Source organism: Schistocerca gregaria, chromosome 8 (assembly GCF_023897955.1).
Source record: "Schistocerca gregaria isolate iqSchGreg1 chromosome 8, iqSchGreg1.2, whole genome shotgun sequence".
Lineage (NCBI taxonomy): Eukaryota > Metazoa > Arthropoda > Insecta > Orthoptera > Acrididae > Schistocerca > Schistocerca gregaria.
The window spans coordinates 221,024,721-221,047,425 of NC_064927.1; the positions used below are offsets into that span (position 1 = coordinate 221,024,721).

General features: G+C 37.2%; 1 protein-coding gene across 3 annotated transcripts in view; it reads right to left on the minus strand.

Annotated features, from left to right (window-relative positions):
* The window catches only part of LOC126284207 (anoctamin-5-like), a 333,989-nt gene that overhangs the window by 45,460 nt on the left and 265,824 nt on the right, over positions 1-22,705 (minus strand). For all 3 annotated transcript variants that reach the window (XM_049982972.1, XM_049982973.1, XM_049982974.1), the window contains 2 exons: positions 16,217-16,347; positions 12,471-12,676 (listed from right to left, as the gene is read on the minus strand). In XM_049982972.1, the coding sequence (XP_049838929.1) occupies positions 12,471-12,676; positions 16,217-16,347 (337 nt within the window). The remainder of the gene's footprint in view (positions 1-12,470; positions 12,677-16,216; positions 16,348-22,705) is intronic.

Sequence of the window (22,705 nt, forward strand, 5' to 3'; positions counted from 1 at the left end):
CTCAATAAGAACAGAAAAAAGGCATAAAACAATGGCAGGGCTCAACTTTACACATTCTAGTTAAAAACCATGGAACCTTATGAGAAAACCTGGTACAGATCACAAGCTATCAAGCACAGTCACATAGGAGAACGCCAGTTGTACTGCAGCCAGACTAATAAGATTTTGAGAACTAAAATAGACAACGCACACACACAAACTGTGAAAAATGAATTGTACATAAAGAAGCCCCATCTAAAACTATATACAGACTATTCATCTGATCTCTGCATTGAGGAACCTGACATACTCTTGAACACACAACAGATAAATATATCTGCTGGCTTTGTTGGCACATATACACAGTTTCCTAAGGCCATCATATTTAAAACAATGAGAACTGGGAACACCAAAGCTTTTCAAACAGCCTAAGTATTGTATAGGATTGGGGAGAAGAGAAGTTTGTGGCACAACTTGACTAGAAGAAGGGATTGGTTGGTAGGACATGTTCTGAGGCATCAAGGGATTACCAATTTGGTATTGGAGTGCAGCGTGGAGGGTAAAAATCGTAGAGGGAGACCAAGAGATGAATACACTAAGCAGATTCAGAAGGATGTAGGTTGCAGTAGGTACTGGGAGATGAAGAAGCTTGCACAGGATAGAGTAGCATGGAGAGCTGCATCAAACCAGTCTCAGGACTGAAGACCGCAACAACAACAAGATAAAATGTGATGTATAAGCTAGTAGAAAGGCTTTTTCTACATACCATTCAAGCTGTCATTGATCAATTCAGTCCTGTTGAACAAGGTGGCTTTAGGAAATGGAGCTACTACAACCATGTCTTAACATTGATAACTCTTGTAAAAGTGAGGTTTCATTGTGTCTTAAATCAGCTACAGTTTCTGTGGATCGTATGGCAGCTTATGACACTGTGTGGAGAGAGGGATTGATGTCAAAGGTTATTTAAATCATCCCATGTCAAAAGCTGGCATTTATAGTAAAAAATATACTCCCTGACAGGCACTTTAAGATCTTGAATAGACAAGCCAACAGATGGAAGACTCTAAACAATGGCTTACCTCAGTGATCAGCTCTGGCCCCCATTCAATTTAACATACACATCCATGACGTGCCAGGCACAGACTCCACAAATATCCAGTATGTAGACAACCTAGCATTAGTCTTCCAGAGTAAAGATATTATGCACATGAGAGATCCAACAAAATTGAATGATTACTTAATAAATGGAAACCCAAATAAAACTGAGGTTACTGCGTTCTTTCAAAATAAACAAAGAAATCCCTAGGAAATCTTGAAATTTTCCCAGAATACTGAATATTCTATAAGGTTTCAGGATTTCAGCCAGATCATGTTGACTTCTTGCCACAGAATTTTGGCTGGCAACCTTCCAGCCATTTTCAGGTGAGTGTCCACCACTGGAGACTGCTAGTCCACACTGTCAGCTTCATAGCAAAAACTGATGCAGAGATGCATACATATTGGTGGGTGCCACACAGGAGGATCCTTATCAAAATCAGTGCCCTCTGAAAATACTGTTCCATCTGTGGCACACAAGCACCTACATGAAGGTGAAACAGTGTGTCCACCATCTGTTGGAATGCATGCTCGTGTTGCTAAAAACAAATGTCAGGTGTGGCCACACATATCATTATGAATAAAATGTTTTCCCTCAGAACAAATTAAAAAGATCACCGGGTCCCAAGCCTTGTCCAGTTAAAACACCAAGCAACGTCTTTTGCTTGATTTTTCTAAAAAGTGTACCTTTTGAAGTGGGATATTCTGCCCTGAACAAATACTGGTTCAGGAAAACATAATAGAACAATGATGGAATTCGACTGTCCATGCACATAAACTTTGTTGATTGTAAACATGTTCCTGACCATATATACCAACAATCATTGTGGAATACTGTTTGCTTATGTGAACTTCCTGAACATCTCACTGATGTTTTCAGAAACAGGAATCTAGACTCCGGTTGCTGTGTAAAAATAGAAGGTGTAAACACCTCATCTCTTAGAATTCTGACAAGTGTCAGACAAGGATGCATTTTGTCGCTATTCCTTCTCATATTAGTTATAGATTTTATGATCAGAAAAAAATATGGCCAGCTCCAAAATAAGCATGCTTTTGAATGAGCAAGCAAGTTTTATGGGTCTTGGTTTTGTTCATGACATTTTTCTTCCAGCTGAAACACCATACAGTTTACAGTTAGTGACTACCAAGCTGGATGAAATGACTAGTTCTGTAGGTTATAAGAAAACACAATGTGCATAATAAGTGGAAAAGTAACTACTCAAATTATAGTGCAATAGAAAGTATCACAAGAGGTTGGCAAATTTCCATATCTTGGCACTGTTATCTGTAATAATGGGACATATGTGTAGACATCAGCAGCACGTCTGCAAAAGCTTGCTTCTGGAGTCTTCACTCAAATGCAATCCACATAAAACCTGGAAATGAACTTTTGCAAAGGCTTTTCAATGAATGGATATAAAGTGAGAGGAAACTTGTTGCCTGATATGGTACTAAGTATTGGAAGAACTGAGTCTAAGTAAGTCACATTTCAGAAGTATCAGAAGCTTAATTTTAAAGACAGTGAGCTTAAGGATTTAAAAAAGCCTATTCAACTGTCATAAACATTCAAGACCATTTGAATTATTTTGTTTATTTCTCTCATTCTCTATTTAGTCATTGTCTGCAAAAGCCTTAAATACAAGAGGTTATGTGCCTTCATTTTTAATTTGTACTACTTTGGTGCATAAACAAGCGAAGACAACTGAGAAAAATATAAAAGAGGAGAGGATTGGGATTTTGTCAGAACAATAAGAAGAAAGGGAAAGAAGGATTACAATGGGCAAACAGTAATATGCAGATGAACTTACAGAATTTAAGAGAGGACAGAAGCATAGCAATGTCACATTACAGAGGCACCAACTAATGAAGAAGAAGAGATAACAGGCAAGTGTCAGCTTTAGTGTGGAGGTAAACATCTCAAAACTTAAAAGATTGTATAAAATATTGCTTACATTTTATAAGTAAGATGTTTCTCATTACATAAAAATGGCTGTTAAGTCACATACATTTTTGTGGGTAAAAAATATTATTTAGACAATGAATAATAATTGTAGTGGGGAACATCCTAAACAAACTTCATGATTTGTGTAACCTGTGCTATGTTTCAAACAAATTAACTGATGGAAAGTTCCATTATTTTAAGAAAGTATTTATCTTCAAAACAATGCTCCCACTCACACTTTTCAATTTTAAAGTAAAATTCATAGGACGACCTTCTTTCTGGGATTTCAAATTTATGAGTTGTAACTTATGAAAACATCCTTGTTAATTTCAAACAAATAAGAAAAAGGTAAGACCGAAAATGCTCCAATGTATCTAATGCTTCTGCAAAACCCATGACCCCATGGAGCAATGTGTATTTTAAAACTGAAAAGAAAGAAAGAAAGAAAGAGAGTAGCATCCTATGACTATAATATCAATGAGTCACTGTTGGAATCAGAAAACTCATACAAATATCTAACACTTTCTAGGGTTGTAGGGATCATATAGATTTAGTCATATGTGAAGAAGATGGTAGACTTTGGTTTGTTGGTATAATTCTGGAGAAGTGCAAACAGTCTACAAAGGAGATTCCTTACAAATCATTTGTGCAACTGGTTCTAGAATACTGCTCATGTGTGTGGGACCCATACCAGATAACACTAACAGGGGGTATTGAACATATACAGAGAAGGACAGCACAAATAGTCACAGGTCTGTTTATTCTGTGGAAGAGTGTCACAGAGATACTGAAGGAACTGAGCTGAAAGACTCTTGAAGATAAATGTAAACTGTTCCAAGAAAGTCTGTTAACAAAGTTTCAAGAACCAGATTTAAAGGACTACTCTAAAAATATATCACAACCCCCTACATGGTGCTCACATATGGATTGTTGGATAAGATTAGCATAATTACTGCATGCACAGAGGCATTCAAACAATCATTCTTCCATGCTCCACATGTGAATGGCACTGAAATAAATCCTATAAACTGGTGCAATGAGGTGAACCCTCTGCCATGCACCTCACAATGGTTTTCAAAGTGCAGATTTAGATATGGATGATATTGAATGATTCACTTATGTCTAACTGGCCTAAATCTTGGTTCACTATAGGGGCACCATTTGTAACATACATCATTTGTGATAGGTGGATCTCACTAACTCATCACTGAATGTCCATTGTCTGGTTTCTGGCTGTAATTTAGTTTTATACCAGGTTTTGTAATGATGTATACAATACAGCATCAACTTCACATCTACTATCATTTAAAATAATATAAAGATCAGATTGTCCATAAAGTTTTGTATAGAATATTGATCACAGCTACACACTTCCACTGGACTACACAGTATTTTCAGTGGCAATATTTCTAGAGTGCATTTTCACAAATGGGTCCTGAGTTTATCAACACACATAAAGTACAGTGAATATATGATTTTGTCAAAGTGAATTAATCCTGCAGACTCAAAGTACTTTTACAAAAGATATTACTCATAACATAACTTACTTCACAATGTTAATGAACTGAATGATTCCCAATGACTGTGCTACAGAGATGTTGATCAACTGATTAGGAGGCATGGAGGGCTGAATCTACTCTGTCACATTTATTTGATGTAAATAAAATAGAAAGAAACTTCCACATGGGAAAAATATATTAAAAACAAAGATTCCAAGACTTACCAAGCGGGAAAACGCCGGCAGACAGGCACAAGAACAAAACACACAAACACACACACAGAATTACTAGCTTTCGCAACCGATGGTTGCTTCTTCAGGAAGGAGAGGGAAAGACAAAAGGATGTGGGTTTTAAGGGAGAGGGTAAGGAGTCATTCCAAACCCGGGAGCGGAAAGACTTCCCTTAGGGGAAAAAAAGGAAAGGTGTACACTCGCGCGCACACACACACACACACACACACACACACACACACACACACACACACGCACACATATCCATCCGCACATACACAGACACAAGCAGACATATTTAGGCCTAAAAAATTCATCTGGGGTGACATTAACGTAAGTTGTAACTTTTAGACTATGACTACCTGTACCTAATTCTGCTTTAATGACCCTCCACACAGCCTTACACCTATTATTGAAGTTTTTGATGAAGTTATCATTTGCTCTACATTTTGCTAATCTGATTTGTGATCTATAGTGTCTCTTGCGGCTAACACATGTTGCATTGTCAACACTACCATTTTTTACCTTATCATAGGATATCAAAACCATTAATCTTGAGCTTCTGTAAATATGGTGTGAATAACCTATGTGGATTAGTTCGACCATTCTTTCTTGCCATAGTTTTGTTTCGTTTGGTAACCATTGTATAGGAGGTGCTGAAAATTTCAAATAGAGCACTAACAAACCTGCTACAAGCCTCCTCAAAACATTGTTGGAAGCATATATTATATTATTCCAGTTTAGTCCCTTCAGCTTATCCCTGAAGCTATTTATGCTTTTATCATTTAATAACCTGACATACCAGGTTGGTTCACAATCCCCCATTGTTTCAGTAATTGTTAGTTTTACCCAGAAACCTTTGTGATCTGTCAGATGGCCGTCATTAAGGAGTTCCAATTGAAAATCATCTTTATGTATATTTGTGATAAAATTGTCGAGAAAAGAAAGTTGTCTTGTGGAACTATAATTTGCACAGAAGAGATTATGGGATCTTAGCATGTTAAGCAAATTATTATTTTTGTGTTTTTTTTCCTTACATCAAAATTTAAATCTCCTAAAATTACTGTCTTGTGTTTGGTACATTTTTCTGTACGGTGAATCAGTTTATCTAAACACTCTACAAATTGATCGGCTTCACTATCAGGAGAATGGTATATTGAAATAACTGTGAGCTTTAATGTTGGTAGTAGCATGACAGCCACTTCAAGAATGCCTTTAACACGTATGTCCCTAACATCAAGCACAGTATATCGTAACCCTAGGTTGTCACTTATATATATTGAGGAACCCCCATAAGCTTCATTGAGTCTGCAGTACCTTGCAATTAAATTAAAACATGGTGGTACATACAGTTTTATCTCTTCTTCTCTTAACCAGTGTTCATTAATACATAATACTATTCTATTTTTTTCATTCAATACAACACCAAGTTCATCAGCCTTACATTTCAGAGATCTAATATTTATGTGCATGAATAATATTGATTTTTCACAGCAAGAGGAAAGATGCATGGTGTCTTGTAAGTCTATTGCTGGTAGCCGGACCCCATTTTGACAATGTTTGCATACATCTAGTTTTCTGGGCTCAGAGTGAATGGTTTGAAGATTATTTTGATCCTGCTGGAAAATATCTGTTAATATTTTGCCAGACAGACCAGCAGGCTTTACAGGTTTCCCTAGTCCAGCAGTATTACTGTAAAGGTGGCCATTTCTTTACTCACAGTTTTGGTAATCAGTTTCGAGATTAATCTTCTTCCTTGGTTGTTGAGATGGACTCCTTGTCATGTATAGCACTCCCTGTCAAACTCGCTAGTTTTAATGATTGCGGTATTTGGATTTCGAACACAGGTGATATAGCCGTTTGTTTACTTCCAATACCTCACGATTCATGCAGGATTGTTTTGCAAGATCATATCTAAATGGAACATCGACAACAAACACTTTTTTTGATGTGATACTTGGTAATGTGCTTCTTAAAACTTGTATTAAGTTCGTTCTGTTGTTTTTCGCTATGCCATTTGTAAAAATACACAAACCCGGTTACCCAATATGTCCAGCGGTAGACAGCAGGGACAGTCCATTTTATAAGGTCGCGAAAAAGTGTCTGCGGTTTCTTAAAACCAACTAAAAACCCCGCAGTCAATTCTCTATAAAAAAACAGTACTGAGTTAGTGAAGAAAATTAGAAATACACCAATAATGGATGAAATGAAATTGGTCTCTCTAGACATTGTAAACTTATATACAAACATACCTATTGACGAAACCATACAGGTAATCTATTGCAATTTTCTAGAGCAAAATTGGCTTTCAAAAAGGGAAATTGAGGCGTTCATTGGGTTATTGAAGCTAATTTTGGAATTTAACTATTTTAAATTTAATGGTACAGTCTTTTCTCAAAAAAACGGTGTTAGTATGGGGAGCTCAATATCTGGTATACTAGCGGACATATTTATAAACCATCTTGAGAACAAAATCTTTACAGAAAACCCATTATGGGCAGAAAAAATTGTATATTATTATAGATACGTAGATGACACACTGTTGTTAGTAAAAGGGAATGAAGAAGTAATTGATAACATACTATCCACGTTTCAATGGTTGGCATGAAATCAATAAAGTTTACTGGTGAAATTGAGATAAATGGTTCCATAAATTTTCTAGATTTATCAATCCAGAGAAAGAATGGTAGGCACACAATTGGTATCTTTCGCAAGAAAAACATGCACAGATGGTATTGTAGACTATGCATCAAAGCATCCCATTCAACATAAAAAGGCGTTTTTTAATTTTGCCATTAATCGTGTATTTGCCATTCAGTTGTCAGAAGAAGAACATGCAATAAAATGGCAACTATAAGATATATCACTAAAGCGAATAATTATCCTAACACATTTGTCGATATGATATATAGGAATGTAGAGAAAAAATATACCAAAAGAAAGTACAAAATTTGTCACCTTGCATTATTATGGGAAAATGAGCATGAGAATTGCATCAATTTTCAGAAAATACAAAGTGAAAGTAGCCTTTGGAACAACAAATAATTTAGGATGTATCTTACAACATACTGTAGATGTAAAACATGTACTTGATTCATCTGGGGTTTATAAAATTGATTGTCCTGATTGTGGAGCATGTTACATAGGTCAGACAGGGAGGAGACTGGAAACTAGGTTTAAGGAACATGCTCTAGAAAGAAAAGGCGCAGCAGAGAAATCAAGTCTGGCTGCACATTTATTGTCAACTAAACATAGATTGCCAATGTTAACGTCAAATGTAAGGTTGCTACATAGAGGCGAAGAAGGGTGGACTCCTCGATCTTCTTGAGGAGGCGTAGATCTTTTGCCACCAAAGAAATGCTAAGTGTATCCTGATCAATGATCAGGTCATAATGAAAAACGCCCATTTTTGGGAATTGTTTGAAAACTGCCTACTTGAAAGCAGTGAAAAATTCGATCCAGGGGGTCTCAAAGATCAATCATAACCTCACGCCATTATGTAGCAGCCACTTGCATAAGATCTAAACGAGTACCACTTTCATAACACTATATTTACATAACTTATTGCATTAGAATAACACACAAACTCATGAGGGTTACTGTTAGCAGCTATTAATACGTAAAACTGTCATTTTTCAAAAATAAGTGTTCAAAAGATCACGCTATATCATATTGTTCTTATTTTTCAGCCACTATGTGCGACATATTGAAATGATGCTTACAAGCACTACTAGTGCCAACAAAGTGCATTTTGTAAATAAAGTTCACGTTATATCTTTTGTTAAGTAACAACTAATTAAGTTAACACAGGTCCCAACATGACAAAATATGCAATACTTCCTATAACATACTTTGCATAGCCAATCAGTTTTATAATTAATTTTAGCCCATGAGGCATAGACTGTCACTGTTACGTGCTATAGTAATTTTAAACATCTAGCACATTACAGACATGAGAAAAAGTAAGAATTGTAATTTTACATATTTTTACTCATAATAATTTCATGTTACTACTTAGTTACTATACAACATAAATATTACAAAAAATGTCGTCAAAACTGTAGACTTCAGGCGCAGCTCATAGGGGGCACCATACGCAAAACCGATGTGTACTGTGAAACCAACATATAATTTTATGACAGTAACGGTTGAACTGTGTAAGCATTCACTTGAGCAAGAACAACTGCTACAATTACGCACTGGTATGTAATGGTAACATTAATAGACAACGATGTGATGGACTCATAACTTTTGTAAATCACATTGTAATATATACTCTTGTATTTGTTTTAGCATTGATAATGACCTGACACAGGTCGAAATCTGGTCTGCATTGTGACTACAAATGTCATATTAAAGCAACTTAATTCTACGACTGATTGCTCCTCTACCTAACCCAAATAATTTAATTGTATAGATAAAATATATCCAATTAAATTATTCAATAGTTACTGCAATAGTATATTGTTACGTGATTTTCCCTAAATAATAAAAAAATTTTAACCTGTGTTAATGGTGCAAGAGGCACAAAAATTATTATCTATATGCTATTTGAAGAAAAATGGAATCAAATGTACAACATCAAAATGAAAGTTGCATTATGAAGATAGCAACTGTTCCGAAAGAACAGATACCAATGATGACCATGCAGCTTCTCTAGAAAGAAATGATAATTAATCGAAACCCTCAGCTGCCAACAGGTGTGGTAGATATACCTTAATGGGGACAGGTGAAAATGTGTGCCCCACTGGGACTCGAACCTGGGATCTCCTGCTTACATGGCAGATGCTCTATCCATCTGAGCCACTGAAGGCACAGAGGATAGTGCAACTGCAGGGACTTATCCCTTGCACGCTTCCTGTGAGACACACATTCCCAACTGTCCACACCCTACATTCATAATGTTCCTAAAGGATATTTGTCCATTCACTCATTACTCGTGCCAACTAAGGTGATGATTCCCGTAAGAGTTCAGGCAAAGTGTGCACATTCACACAGAAGGAGGTAAATATATGAAGATAGTAACTGTTCCGAAAGAACAAATAGCAATGATGACCATGCAGCTTCTCTAGAAAAGAATGATAATTAATCGAAATCCTCAGCTGCCAATAGGTGTAGTTGATATACCTTAATAAGGACAGGTGAAAATGTGTCCCCCAACTGGGACTCAAACCCGGGATCTCCTGCTTACATGGCAGATGCTCTATCTTTCTGTGCCACCGAGGGTACAGAGGATAGTGCGACTGCAGGGACTTATCCCTTGCAAGCTTCCCATGAGACATACATTCCCAGCTGTCCACACCCTACATGTTTGATACTAGTGAACTTATTTTAGTTATGAATGCCCACTTCACCTGTGCTAGCCTATTTTTTACGTCCTCCTTGCTTTATCAGTCATGTTTTATTTTACTTCTAAGGTAGCAAAATTCCTTAACTTTATTTACTTCATTATCACCAATTTCAATGTAAAATTTATTTCTAATCTCACTTCTACTCCTCCTCATTATTTTTGTCTTCTTAGGGTTATTCTCAGAGCTACAGTGCCTGCTCATCAGACTGTTCACTCCACTGAAGAGGTCTTGCATTTCTTGTTCACTTTCACTGAAAATAGCAATCTTATCAGCAAATACTGATATCCTTTCACACTCAATTTTGATTTATTTCTGCATCGAACTCTTCTACAAAGTTTTGATATTTTTCAATTTTGTGCACTCTGGTAGAATCACTGATTGTGTAGAATCTCTTTGCCAGAGAGGCTTGTGGTGCAAATGTGGTCCACGAAGTGGTGTGTGATGGGCAGCAATGGGAGTCTGGAGTCAGCAGTGGCACAAGGAAGATGGCGAGTGGGACCCTGTGCTGGGAGCAGTCTGTGTATGTGCTGGAAAATGACTTGGCCACATCTGGAGTGATAGTTCAGCCTAGTTGCAGTTGAGAGCCATTGTTTGGGAAGCTGTAATTTGGAAAGGAGCTTCCCTTTTGCATGCAAGAGCGCTTTGGTTGCACAATATTAGTGTTGCCTGAAGGAGATCAGCAGTTACAGCAATGGTTGGACATCTGTACAGCCATCACTATACTGTCTCTGTGCCCTGGTTGCATTTACACATGAGTACTGGATAACTCCACATGAAGTTGAGTAACTTTATTATTGAGTACTGGCCCATCTGTGTGTTTTAATTGTTTATCTTGCAAAATTGTAATTGCTTCTGCCTTTGTTGGGCACCATTAGTTCCACTATTTTGTGACTGGTCAATTGTTTGTGTCAACTGTTCGTGTTACAAGGTTGTCATTGAGTTGGCCCTGATGGGGGCCATTATATTGTATGCATGTTTGTGACCAGTGGTAACTGATTTATGTTTCAGGTCTTAGCATGCCAGTTTAATTACAAAACTTGGTACACAACTAGATTACAGCCAGCAACCAGACAACAGATATTCAATGGTGAGCTACTGAGGACCATCTGTCACAGGCAAGGCACCAGCAAAGGCCCCAGATTGAATCTGCTCACAGATATCAATAGGCACTGATGTGTCAGCCAGCCTGGATGTATTTTTTAGGCATTTTTCCACATCATCTTATGTAATTACCTGGCTGGTTCTCAATGTCACATTTGGCCACATGATATACACTAGATGCAGACAAAAGGGGTACAGAGATTTCTCCTCAGGAGGAAGCTGGCAGTAGCTTTTAAATGCATCTGGGAGCAGCAACATCACTGTAATAATACCCAATACATGGGAATGCTTCTCCACAAAACAGGAGACACACCATAGTAGACTCAACCAGGAATTGGTTGGATATAGGGTGCTGGAGTGGATGGATGGATGGATGGTGATGCATTGGGATCTATAAATTTGAATTTCCAGCACTGTTAGAATGGTTTTTGTTTCAGTATCTGCCTTTCAATAAAAATTATTGATATTAGGAAAAGGAAAGATTGCTACTCACTATAAAGATGATCCACTGAGTTGTAAACAGGCACAATAAAAAAAAAACTGTTACACATTATAGCTTTTGGCCAAAGCCTTCTTCAGCAAAGAAAACACACACACACACACATTCATATAAGCAAGAACATCTCATTCACCACTGGTCAGAACAGTCATGTGTGCAAGAGGTCTGCTTGCTTGTTTGAATGTGTGTGTGTGTTTGCTTTGCTAAAGAAAGCTTTGGCTGAAAGCTACAATGTGTAATACTCTACTCATTGTGCCTGTCTACAACTCAACAGGTCACCTTATGGTGAGTAGCTATCTTTCCTTTTCCTAATATTGTTGATATTCCAACCTGGAGATTCCACTGTTTAATATAATTAGTATTCTTTTTTTTTTGCTTTGCTTTTAATAAATAAAACTGCCCTGGCCTTATGTTATGAAATGGTTTGTATTCTTACACTACCAGAAAATGTTTGAAAGTTAATATAGTACAATGTGTATCGGATAATCATTATTGCTGTTATATCACAGAATCTAAATCTTAGAAATTCGGGGAAGGGGGGGGGGGGGGGCAAAGTTTGTTGTTTTAGTTGGGTATCTACTGTACAGTATTCAGGGCAGAAGTAATTAATCTTTATGCTAATTAGTCAACCTTTCTCAAGTAAACTACACGTAAATTGTATCAATAATAAGTGACATGTAAATGAATAATTAAATTCTCACTCAGCTGATGATAACACCACTCAAAAACAAATAATTAATTTCCATAATTGCTGTAAAAAAGTCATTGCTTACATTTACTGCAACAGCAACACTTGTTATTGCTGACAGAATTCCATACCATGGTTCAATATCTTTCACTCTTTTCGGAAGTGGGCGTCGCAACTGAGTAGTCAGTTTCATTGCATCAATTCTAATTTCTGCAATGTTATTTAGAAGAGCAAAGAGTGGAGCTAGAGGAAATGCTGCCACAAATAATGTCACAAATCCATACTGAATCACTGAAATGGATAGAACATACATTAAGATAAATAAATAGAACAACAGATATAATTAAAAAAAAAAAAAAAAAAAAAAAAAAACGTGTATTAGAATGACCAGAGAAAACATACAATCAAAATTAAAAAGTATATTAGAGTGATTAAAAAAAGGCATAAAATCAAAGACTGTTAGAAGTGAAGATACTGAAGACAACAAGTGGGATGTTATGTATTTTATGAATTTATTTTATTTAGGAGAACACACATCTAAAAAAAAAAAAGGTTTTATGTATGAAAGCCTTTGGAGCCAGTGGCTCTTTCTTCCGTCATAAGGTTGAAGGTGAAGGAAGAGAGATGAAGGAAAAGGACTGGAGAGATTTAGAAAATGGCTTAGCATTCAGAAAAGTCACCCAGAACCTGGGTCAGGGGAGACTTACTGGATGGGACAAGACTGATTGTTGGGGACTTCACTGGATGAGATTTCAAAACCTGAGAGTTTAAAGGTGGGAGACAGGGTAATATGCAAGACACAGATTACTACTAAAATATTGTACACAAGTTAATAAGGGTGAAAAGCTAAAAGCATTGTATTTGATAGAGATGGGAGGGGAGGGGGGCAACAAAAAATAAATGGGTCAGAAAATGAAAGCTGTAGAAAACTAAAACAAAGAGAAGAAAGGAGTAGTTACTGTGGAGAAATGCTGAGATAGAAGAAATTACTGTAAATTTAAGCCAGGTGGGTGGCGAGAACTGTGGATATGTGGTAGTGCTTCTTCCAACCTATGGAGTTCTGAGAAACTGGTGTCTGAGGGCAGAATCAAAATGGTATGTGTGGTGAAACAGGCACTGAGGTCATGACTGTCATGTTGTAGAGCATCTCTGCAACAGGATATTGTGTGTTGCCAGTATTGATACTTTGCCTATACCCCTTCATCCTAACTGATAACTTGGGAGTAGTCATACTGACATAAAAGGCCAGATAGTGTTTTCATTGCAACTGGTATATAAAATGTGTCATTTCACAGGAAGATCTACCTTTAATAGTATATGTTTTGCCCGATACAGAGCTGGTAAAGGTGGTGGTAGGGGGATGCATAGGGCAAGCCTTGCAGTGGGACTATCACAGGGTATGAGACATTGAGTATGGAGGTGAGAGCAGAAGGAGCATAGGGTCTGACAAGGATATTGCAGAGATTGAGAAGGCATTGGAAAGCTATTCTAGGTGTTGTGGGCAAAATCTCAGATGGGATGGACCTCATTTCAGAGCAAGACTCTAGGAAGTCATGGCCTTGTCAAAGTAGCTGATTAATACATTTAAGACCAAAATAATACTGAGTGACAAGTGGTATGCTCTGAAGTTGTTTTTGAAGGCATAAGTGGTACCAGGATAGGATGTGATGGCCTGGGAAATCTGTTTTGGAACTAAGTTGATGAAGTAATTACATCCAGTGAAGGTTGAGGTGAGAATGGTGGTGTATTGCTGTGAAGAGCCTGCATCCAAACAAACAGTTTGCCTTGAATGCCAAGTCTGCATGAATGGTAATTTTTGTCATGGAAAGGATGGCAACTGTCAACATGTAAATACTAGAGTTTGTTAGTAGGTTTAATATGGACAGAAGTGTGTAGCTAGCCTTCAGTGAGAAAGAAATCAACATCAAGGAAAGTGACATGGGATTCAGAATAGGAGAATGTATTTAGAGATTCCAGGAATTTTAACAGGTCAGTCTCATATGAGTACATATGGCAAAGAGGTCATCGATGTACATAAACCGAGCCAATGGCTGAAAACTTATGGATTCCAGGAAAGACCCCTTCACACAATCCATGGAAAGGTTGGTGGGAGCCATCTTGGTTCCCATGACTGTACCTCTGATCTGTTTGTGCATCTGCCCCTAAAAGGTGAAGTAGTCCAACAACAACTTCATGTAAGGTAAATAAGGCAAGTCTTGCAGTAAGGATAGTCACAGGGATAGGAGGGCATAGGGTAGGCAGATGAATGCAGAAGGAGCATAGGATATTGCAGAGATTGGGAGGGCCCCCCGAAGGTGAAGTCATCCAGCAATACATTCCCCCAATCAAATTTCACATGATCCTATTTTCAAACCCATGACATGATCCTTGATATTGATCTCATCTTCACTGAAGGCCAGCTAAATATGTCTGTCCACATTAAACCTACTAACAAACAACATTTTGGCAGTTGCCATCCTTTCCATGTCAAACGCTCCCTCCCATACAGCCTTAGCATTCAAGGCAAACTGTTTGCTCGGATGCAGACTCTTCACAGCAATATGCCACCATTTTCACCTCAACCTTCACTGGATGTAATTAACTCACCAACTTAGTTCAAAAACAGATTTCCTGGGCCATCACATCCAATCCTGGTACTGCTGATGCCTCGAAAAAACAACTTCAGAGCACGCCACTTGTCACTCAGTATAATCTTGGTCTTAAATGTATTAATCAGCTACTTTGACAATGCTATGACTTCCTTAGGGTTGCTCTGAAATGAGGTCCATCCTGCCTGAGATTTTGCCCACCACACCCAGAATAGCTTTTTACAGGTATTGTCCTCTCAATCTCTGCAATATTCTTGTCAGGCCCTATGCTCCTTCTGCACTCACCTCCATACCCTATGGCTCATACCCTGTGACAGTCAGCCACTGCAAGACTTGCCCCATGCACCCTCCTACCACCACCTATACCAGACCTGTAACTGGCAAAACATATGCTATCAAAGGGAGAGCCATCTGTGAACACATCTCATATACCAGCTGTTTATGAAAACACTGAGTGGCCTTTTACATCAGCATGACTACAACCAAGTTATCAGTTAAGATGAATGGGCATAATATCCTGTTGCAGAGCATGCTCTACAACATGACTGTTGTGATCTCGACACCCGTTTCACCACAGGTGCCATCTGGATTCTCCCCCCAAACACCAGTCGGTTGGAACGAATGCTACAACTTGTCTTTGGTTCTCACCAACCACATGGCCTTAATTTACATTAATTTCTTCCATCTCAGCTGTTCTCCACAGTAACTACTACTTTCTTCACTCCATTTTGGCTTTCTACATCTTTCATTTTCTGACTTGTCTATTTTTCATCATTCCCCTCCCAAAATGCACTTAGCATTTCACTCTTATTAACTTGTGCACAATATTTTAGCAGTAATCTCTGTCTTGCATATTATCCTGTCTTCCATCTTTAAGCTTTCAGATTTTCTAATCTAATCCAATGCAGTCTCCAACAATCAGTCTATTTGTCTCATTCCATCTAGTAAGTTTTCCCTGACCTTTTCCAAACTCTATCCCATTTCCTGAACCTCTACAGTAATTTTCTTTCACCCCTTTTCCTTCCCCTTCAACCCTTAAACCAGAAGAAAAAGCCACTGGCCCCAAAAGATTGAATATGTAAAACACTTTTTTTAAAAATATATATATGTGTTCTCTTACCACCGCTTGGTGAGCAGAACTTTTATGTACCCAATTACATAATATTGTCAAAAATTGATGTTTTTGGTGATTTATTTTATTTAGGAATTTTAGGAACCTTACCCATTTCCAAATATTCCCTGAAGAGTGTAAGTGAATCAAAAGGTACAAGTGTATAATCCCTTACCCAGGGAGATGTTAATTGAACAGCACTTTTCCTGGCTGACCGTTTCCTCCACCAGTTTTTCAGTGCCCTAGAAACAAGAGAAGTCAATTTTATAATTCCACTGTCTATTTCTTCATACTTATTTGAGCATTTACAATTGTGTTAAGATGTCAGTTCAGCTGAACATGGGCAGTAATTTTGAAGATGACACAAGTATTTCACCAAATGAATGTTGATTTATTGTTATTCATTATTCCTTTATTATGGCTCTGTAAATTTTTATAACCTTATTTTATTGTACCAGTCTTCATAAAAAAAACTCTTTCTTATCAATTTAATGTGATTAATTGATTTTTACTCTCCAAAGACGTTCTTTTATGCTTTATAGAAACAAAATCACACAAATGCTTCAACATTTGGTGGAAAACTACAGAATATTCTCCATGAAAGTTAATGTGATGATTCTTTCATTTTGTTTCAAAAGTACTTTTCTTTCCAGTTCCTCTTATTTGTATCTCATATCATTAATAGACTTTAATGTCGCATATTCTGATCAATAAAATTTGGAAAACTTTCATGAATATTCTCTTATGCAAGTACTGACTGTTGTTCTTTCTACAATAATCTGAGAGGAGCTAGCAGATGTGAAATAGTCTTTAAAGTTTACAAAAGGAAGCCTAAATTGCATAGAATCAAGACTGGTTCATTATGTACAAAGCATTAATGGAAGCAAGTGACAAATTTCTCGTAACATTTTCATACTGATTTATTTATTTGTTGGTATCATTCAGTAATTCCTTTTTCCATAATTTTACTTGATTATTACGCTCAAATTCCTTTAAGTCATATCCCATATTGCACTATTTAATTTCTCTTTCTTCAATCCTTGTTTTTCTATCATTTCACATGGGCTTTATTTCATATATTCTGTTTTATTCATGAAGTTTACTTTTCACTAACAATTAAAGATGTGAACTGATATTAAAATTTTTAATCATAAATTGATATCAGAATGAGATTTTCACTCTGCAGCGGAGTATGCACTGATATGAAACTTCCTGGCAGATTAAAACTGTGTGTCGGACCGAGACTCATAGTATTTCAGTGAATGAAAATATTGAGGGAGACTCTCCTCGTATGCTGAAGCCTGATATTTAACACTTCCCAGTACAGAGCTATATGACAAATGTACAATAGTTACAAAAAACCTATTTTTTCAGTTACATGCTTAATCTGATTTTCATCTACTGCTGCGCACTTGATAGTCATGCAAATACACAAATGGATGATACTGAACAAGAAATGTGTTGTTATCATGTTGGCACTGTTAAGGTTTGTTTTCCATTGCTCAAGGTCTGTTTTAGGAAACTAGTTTTGTTTCAGTTAGTGATTATAAAGTACACCGTCATATACAAAGAAGACAATGCAGTGACTAACAAAAAATAAATAAATTTGCTTCTACTTGTTTCCTATTTCCTCCAGTAAACACCTATACCATAGACATTATGCAAACAGATCAAATATTTGAATGAGTGCATGGCAATTAAATTCACTACATTCTACCTTTGAATGAATTTAACAGTTTACTGAATGAGAGTATAGTAATAGTTTAATCCAACCTTACTAAAGGTCAGTATTTATACTACTAGAACAGGAACCATGAATTTGAATCTAAATCGACAAGTCATGTACATCAGTTTTTTGTTGTTGTTCAATAACTTGAAATAGTACTCTGAAGTACATGAAAACTGCAAATGTAGATTTAACAGTATGATAAATTACTATGGGGCATGAGAAATTAAACCAATAGTACAGTACAAATGCCAATGGAAGATACTGCATGTACTTTGTTGAGTGGGTTATATCTTTGTTCTGTCCTCTTCTGTGTAGAAATTCAGTATCAACCATAGAAATGTAACACTCCCAAATGTTGGAAATACTTTTAAAGTCCTTTACAAAAACCAGACATTCTTGCTGAACAGTCTCTAAACTTTGATACAACTGATTTTCAGCAGTAAACATTATTTCATCCTTATGCATCCCAAATATGTGAAAAGGAGTGAAATGTAAATCTGACACCATTAGCAGTAGATAAGTTTTGTCACTTGTAGGCACGTGTAAATATAATTGCAGGTAATTTTCCATGTTCCTAATGACTTTCATCACTAATTGAGGGCGAATATTTGACAATACCAGTCACTTCTGCTGGCAAAACATTAGAAAAATCATTAAACAAATGTTGGCCAAACATCCAAAGACAAAAGCCACCAATAGGTAAACAGCTATTATATATGAAAGGTGCCTTATTTGCAATAAATATTGTTTATAACAACACTACTATAAATTTATTTGTTTCATTCATTCATTCATTCATCCTTTGTCCCATAGATCTTACAGTGAAGGAGACTCTTCAGGAAAACGGAACTATTTAAGTGATGTAGTTGTCAAAAACAGAATTTTGATTAACAATATAATGAAAAGGATAGATTGCAACTCACCACAAAGATGACATCTTGAGTTGCAGAGAGGCACAACAAAAAGACTGCCACACATTTCACTTTTGGCCAATGCTTTCTTCAGAAAAGGAAACACACACATACATTCACTCACACAAGCAAGCACACCTCACCCACACATGACCTCCATCTCCGACACCTGGGATTGGAGATGGCAGTCATGTGTGCATGAGGTGTACCTGCCTGTGTGAATGAATATGTGTGTGTTTACATTTCTCAAGAAGGCTTTAGCTGAAAGGTAAATGCATAACAGTCTTTTCGTTGAGTCTGTCTGTAGCTCAATGTGTCATCTTTATGGTGAATAGCAATCTACCCTTTATCTTATATTGTTGGTATTCCAAGCTGGGGTTTCTACTGTTAGAATTGTAATTAACTATAACTGAAATGCTGAAAGCTATTGATGTTCATTCATGATAGGATTAAAATAGTGCAATTATCAGCAAAGCTGTTTTTTCAAGAGCTGCTGTTTATTTCTCATTGCTAGGTTAATGTCTACGTCACCACACTGAATTTTCTATGAAACAATGGGTATCCACAGTAAAACCCTGTTTTTACATTCCTGCTCTTTATCTTTTCTCACTTTTTAAGTTGCTTTGTGTCAGTCCCAACAGAAGTCTCATTCTCTCAATACAATGATTTCCCATCATTATCAATTCTGGGTTACAACATTTTAAATTTTCTTAGATGTTTTCACAACATTTAACATTGATTTTCATACAGATTTCTGCAAGAAGTACATTGTATTCGTGCTCAAAGTCAGCCCTGAAACAAAGCACAAAACACAGACTATACACGAAGTTACTGATCGTGTAATGTAGCGTTAATGGGGTAAGCAAGATTTTCATTGACAGCTTATTGTGTCACAGCTGCCTGTATTATAGGTTCCCAGTGTTTGGAAGAGTGGAAAAGTATGCTGAGGCACTACCCTAATGACAATCACGATATGATGATAGTGACTAGTAGCAACATTCCTTCTAGTCATGGTGTTGTATTACAACAGCTTTAATTTAATTTCTCATTGTTTGTACAAATAAACACCACTTTTGACGATGTCTGTCTCTATATTGGGCTTTCATGAATCATTGTTAATTCTATGTGAAATACACTAACCTGTAGCAGGTGCACGTCTTAGGTTGGTGCCACCTGTTGTCAGATATAAACATTCCTCCTCTAGATGCTCTGTGACACCACAACAATTTTTGCCCTATTTCTCACCCAGGGCGTCACTGAACTGAGTGACCTTCTCGGCAACAGGCTGTTTATTTTGTGCTTATGGCTCCCTGTTTATGAAGACTGCCAACTTTAATGCTTTAACCAAAATTGTGTTACAAGTATTATTTACCGTAATTTTATAATGATTATCAGTAGTCTCACATTAGAACACAAATATATTTTTAATGTGATTTCACGAAAGACTTTTTCTTCCATGTTTTATTTACACCATTGGACATGATTGGAATGAAGAGGGAAACCTGTGTGTCAGCACTCAGCCACTGTCTTTGTGATTATCCTGAAGGCAGTGGCGGAGTGCTACTGCGCGCAAACACACACACACACACACACACACACACACACACACACACACACACACACACACACACACATCACTCAAGTCAGAGACATCCTTGATGAGAAGAGAGCAGAAACTTTCATCATGTTATGGAGCACCTCGAAGAGGAATGTTTACATCTGACATTAGGTCATACCAACCTAAGACTATACACCTAGTACAGATTAATGTATTTCCTGCACAAACAGCCATCTTCAAAAGCTGTGTTTGTCTGTGTAAATGATTGCAAAATTAAATTAAGGCTGTTGTAGCACAACACAATAAGAAGAATGAAGGTTGCTACTAGAGTTATTACTGTCAAATTGTTTAACTTGCCACAACTGAAAACAGAAAGCAGTCAACAGAAGATATTCTGAATCATGCCAACACGTCACCATAAGAGCAAGGCAAGACGTCTTCTTGTCACTCAAAAATAAAAATGATTACTGCATATTTAATTAAGAATTCTGAAGCAAAATGTGCACTTGGATTAAACTTCACTAACAGCAGTCAGCAACAAAGGAACTGTAATCCTGACAATAGTCCCAAAAAACAGTACCACACTGATAATAATAAGGAAACAAACACTAGTGTAAAAGTCATTTTCTGTAGTAACTTGAATCAGTGGCATTTGGCCATCAGCATGTGAGTGTTTCAATAAACTCATTTCAGAGTGGTTTGTTAGGATGAGAACATTGGGAATTCCACTTGATTGTAACACATTGAGAGAAAAGGTGCTTCAGTTAGCTGCAAAAATGAGGATCACCAAATTCACAGCATCGAATGGTTGGATCAACTGATTTAAAACTCATCATAAAATTGTTTACAACCAACTGTGTGGTGAAAGCGTAAGTCTTGACAGTGGATCTGTGAATCAATGGAAAAATCAACTGCAAGGTATTTTTAAAGATTATGTTTCAAAAACCCCCACGAACCATGGACCTTGCCGTTGGTGGGGAGGCTTGCGTGCCTCAGCAATACAGATAGCCGTACCATAGGTGCAACCACAACGAAGGGGTATCTGTTGAGAGGCCAGACAAACATGTGGTTCCTGAAAAGGGGCAGCAGCCTTTTCAGTAGTTGCAGGGGCAACAGTCTGGATGATTGACTGATCTGGCCTTGTAACACTAACCAAAACGGCCATGCTGTGCGAACGGTTGAAAGCAAGGGGAAACTACAGCCGTAATTTTTTCCAAGGGCATGCAGCTCTACTGTATGGTTAGTGATGATGGCATCCTCTTGGGTAAAATATTCCAGAGGTAAAACAGTCCCCCATTCGGATCTCTGGGCAGGGACTACTCAAGAGGACATCGTTATCAGGAGAAAGAAAACTGGCGTTCTACGGATCGGAGTGTGGAATGTCATCCCTTAATCGGGCAGGTAGGCTAGAAAATTAAAAATGGGAAATGGATAGTGGGAATTAGTGAAGTTCGGTGGCAGGAGGAACAAAACTTTTGGTCAGGCCAATACAGGGTTATAAATACAAAGTCAAATAGGGGTAATGCAGGAATGAATAAAAAAATAGGAGTGCGGTTAAGCTACTACAAACAGCATAGTGAACGCATTATTGTGGCGAAGATAGACATGAAGTCCACGCCTACTACTGTAGTACAAGTTTATATGCCAACTAGCTCTGCAGATGATGAATAAATCAAAGAAATGTATGATGAAATAAAAGAAATTATTCATATAGTGAAGGGAGACGAAAATTTAATAGTCATGGGTGACTGGAATTCGGTAGTAAGAAAAGGGAGAGAAAGAAACGCATTAGGTGAATATGGATTGGGGCTAAGAAATGAAAGAGGAAGCCACGTGGTAGAATTTTGCACAGAGCACAACTTAATCATAAAACATAATAAACACTTGGTTTAAGAATCATGAAAGAAGGTTGTATACATGGAAGAACCCTGGAGATACTAAAAGGTATCAGATAGATTATATAATGGTAAGACAGAGATTTAGGAACCAGATTTTAAATTGTAAGACATTTCCAGGGGCAGATGTGGACTCTGACCACAATCTATTGGTTATGAACTTTAGATTAAAACTGAAGAAACTGCAAAAAGGTGGGAATTTGGGGAGATGGGACCTGGATAAACTGAAAGAACCAGAGGTTGTACAGAGTTTCAGGGAGAGCATAAGGGAAGAAGTTGTCAGGAATGGGGGAAAGAAATATAGTAGAAGAAGAATGGGTAGCTTTGAGGGATGAAGTAGTGAAGGCAGCAGAGGATCAAGTAGGTAAAAAGACAAGGGCTAGTAGAAACCTTGGGTAACAGAAGAAATATTGAATTTAATTGATGAAAGGAGAAAATATAAAAATGCAGTAAATGAAGCAGACAAAAAGGAATACAAACGTCTCAAAAATGAGATCGACAGGAAGT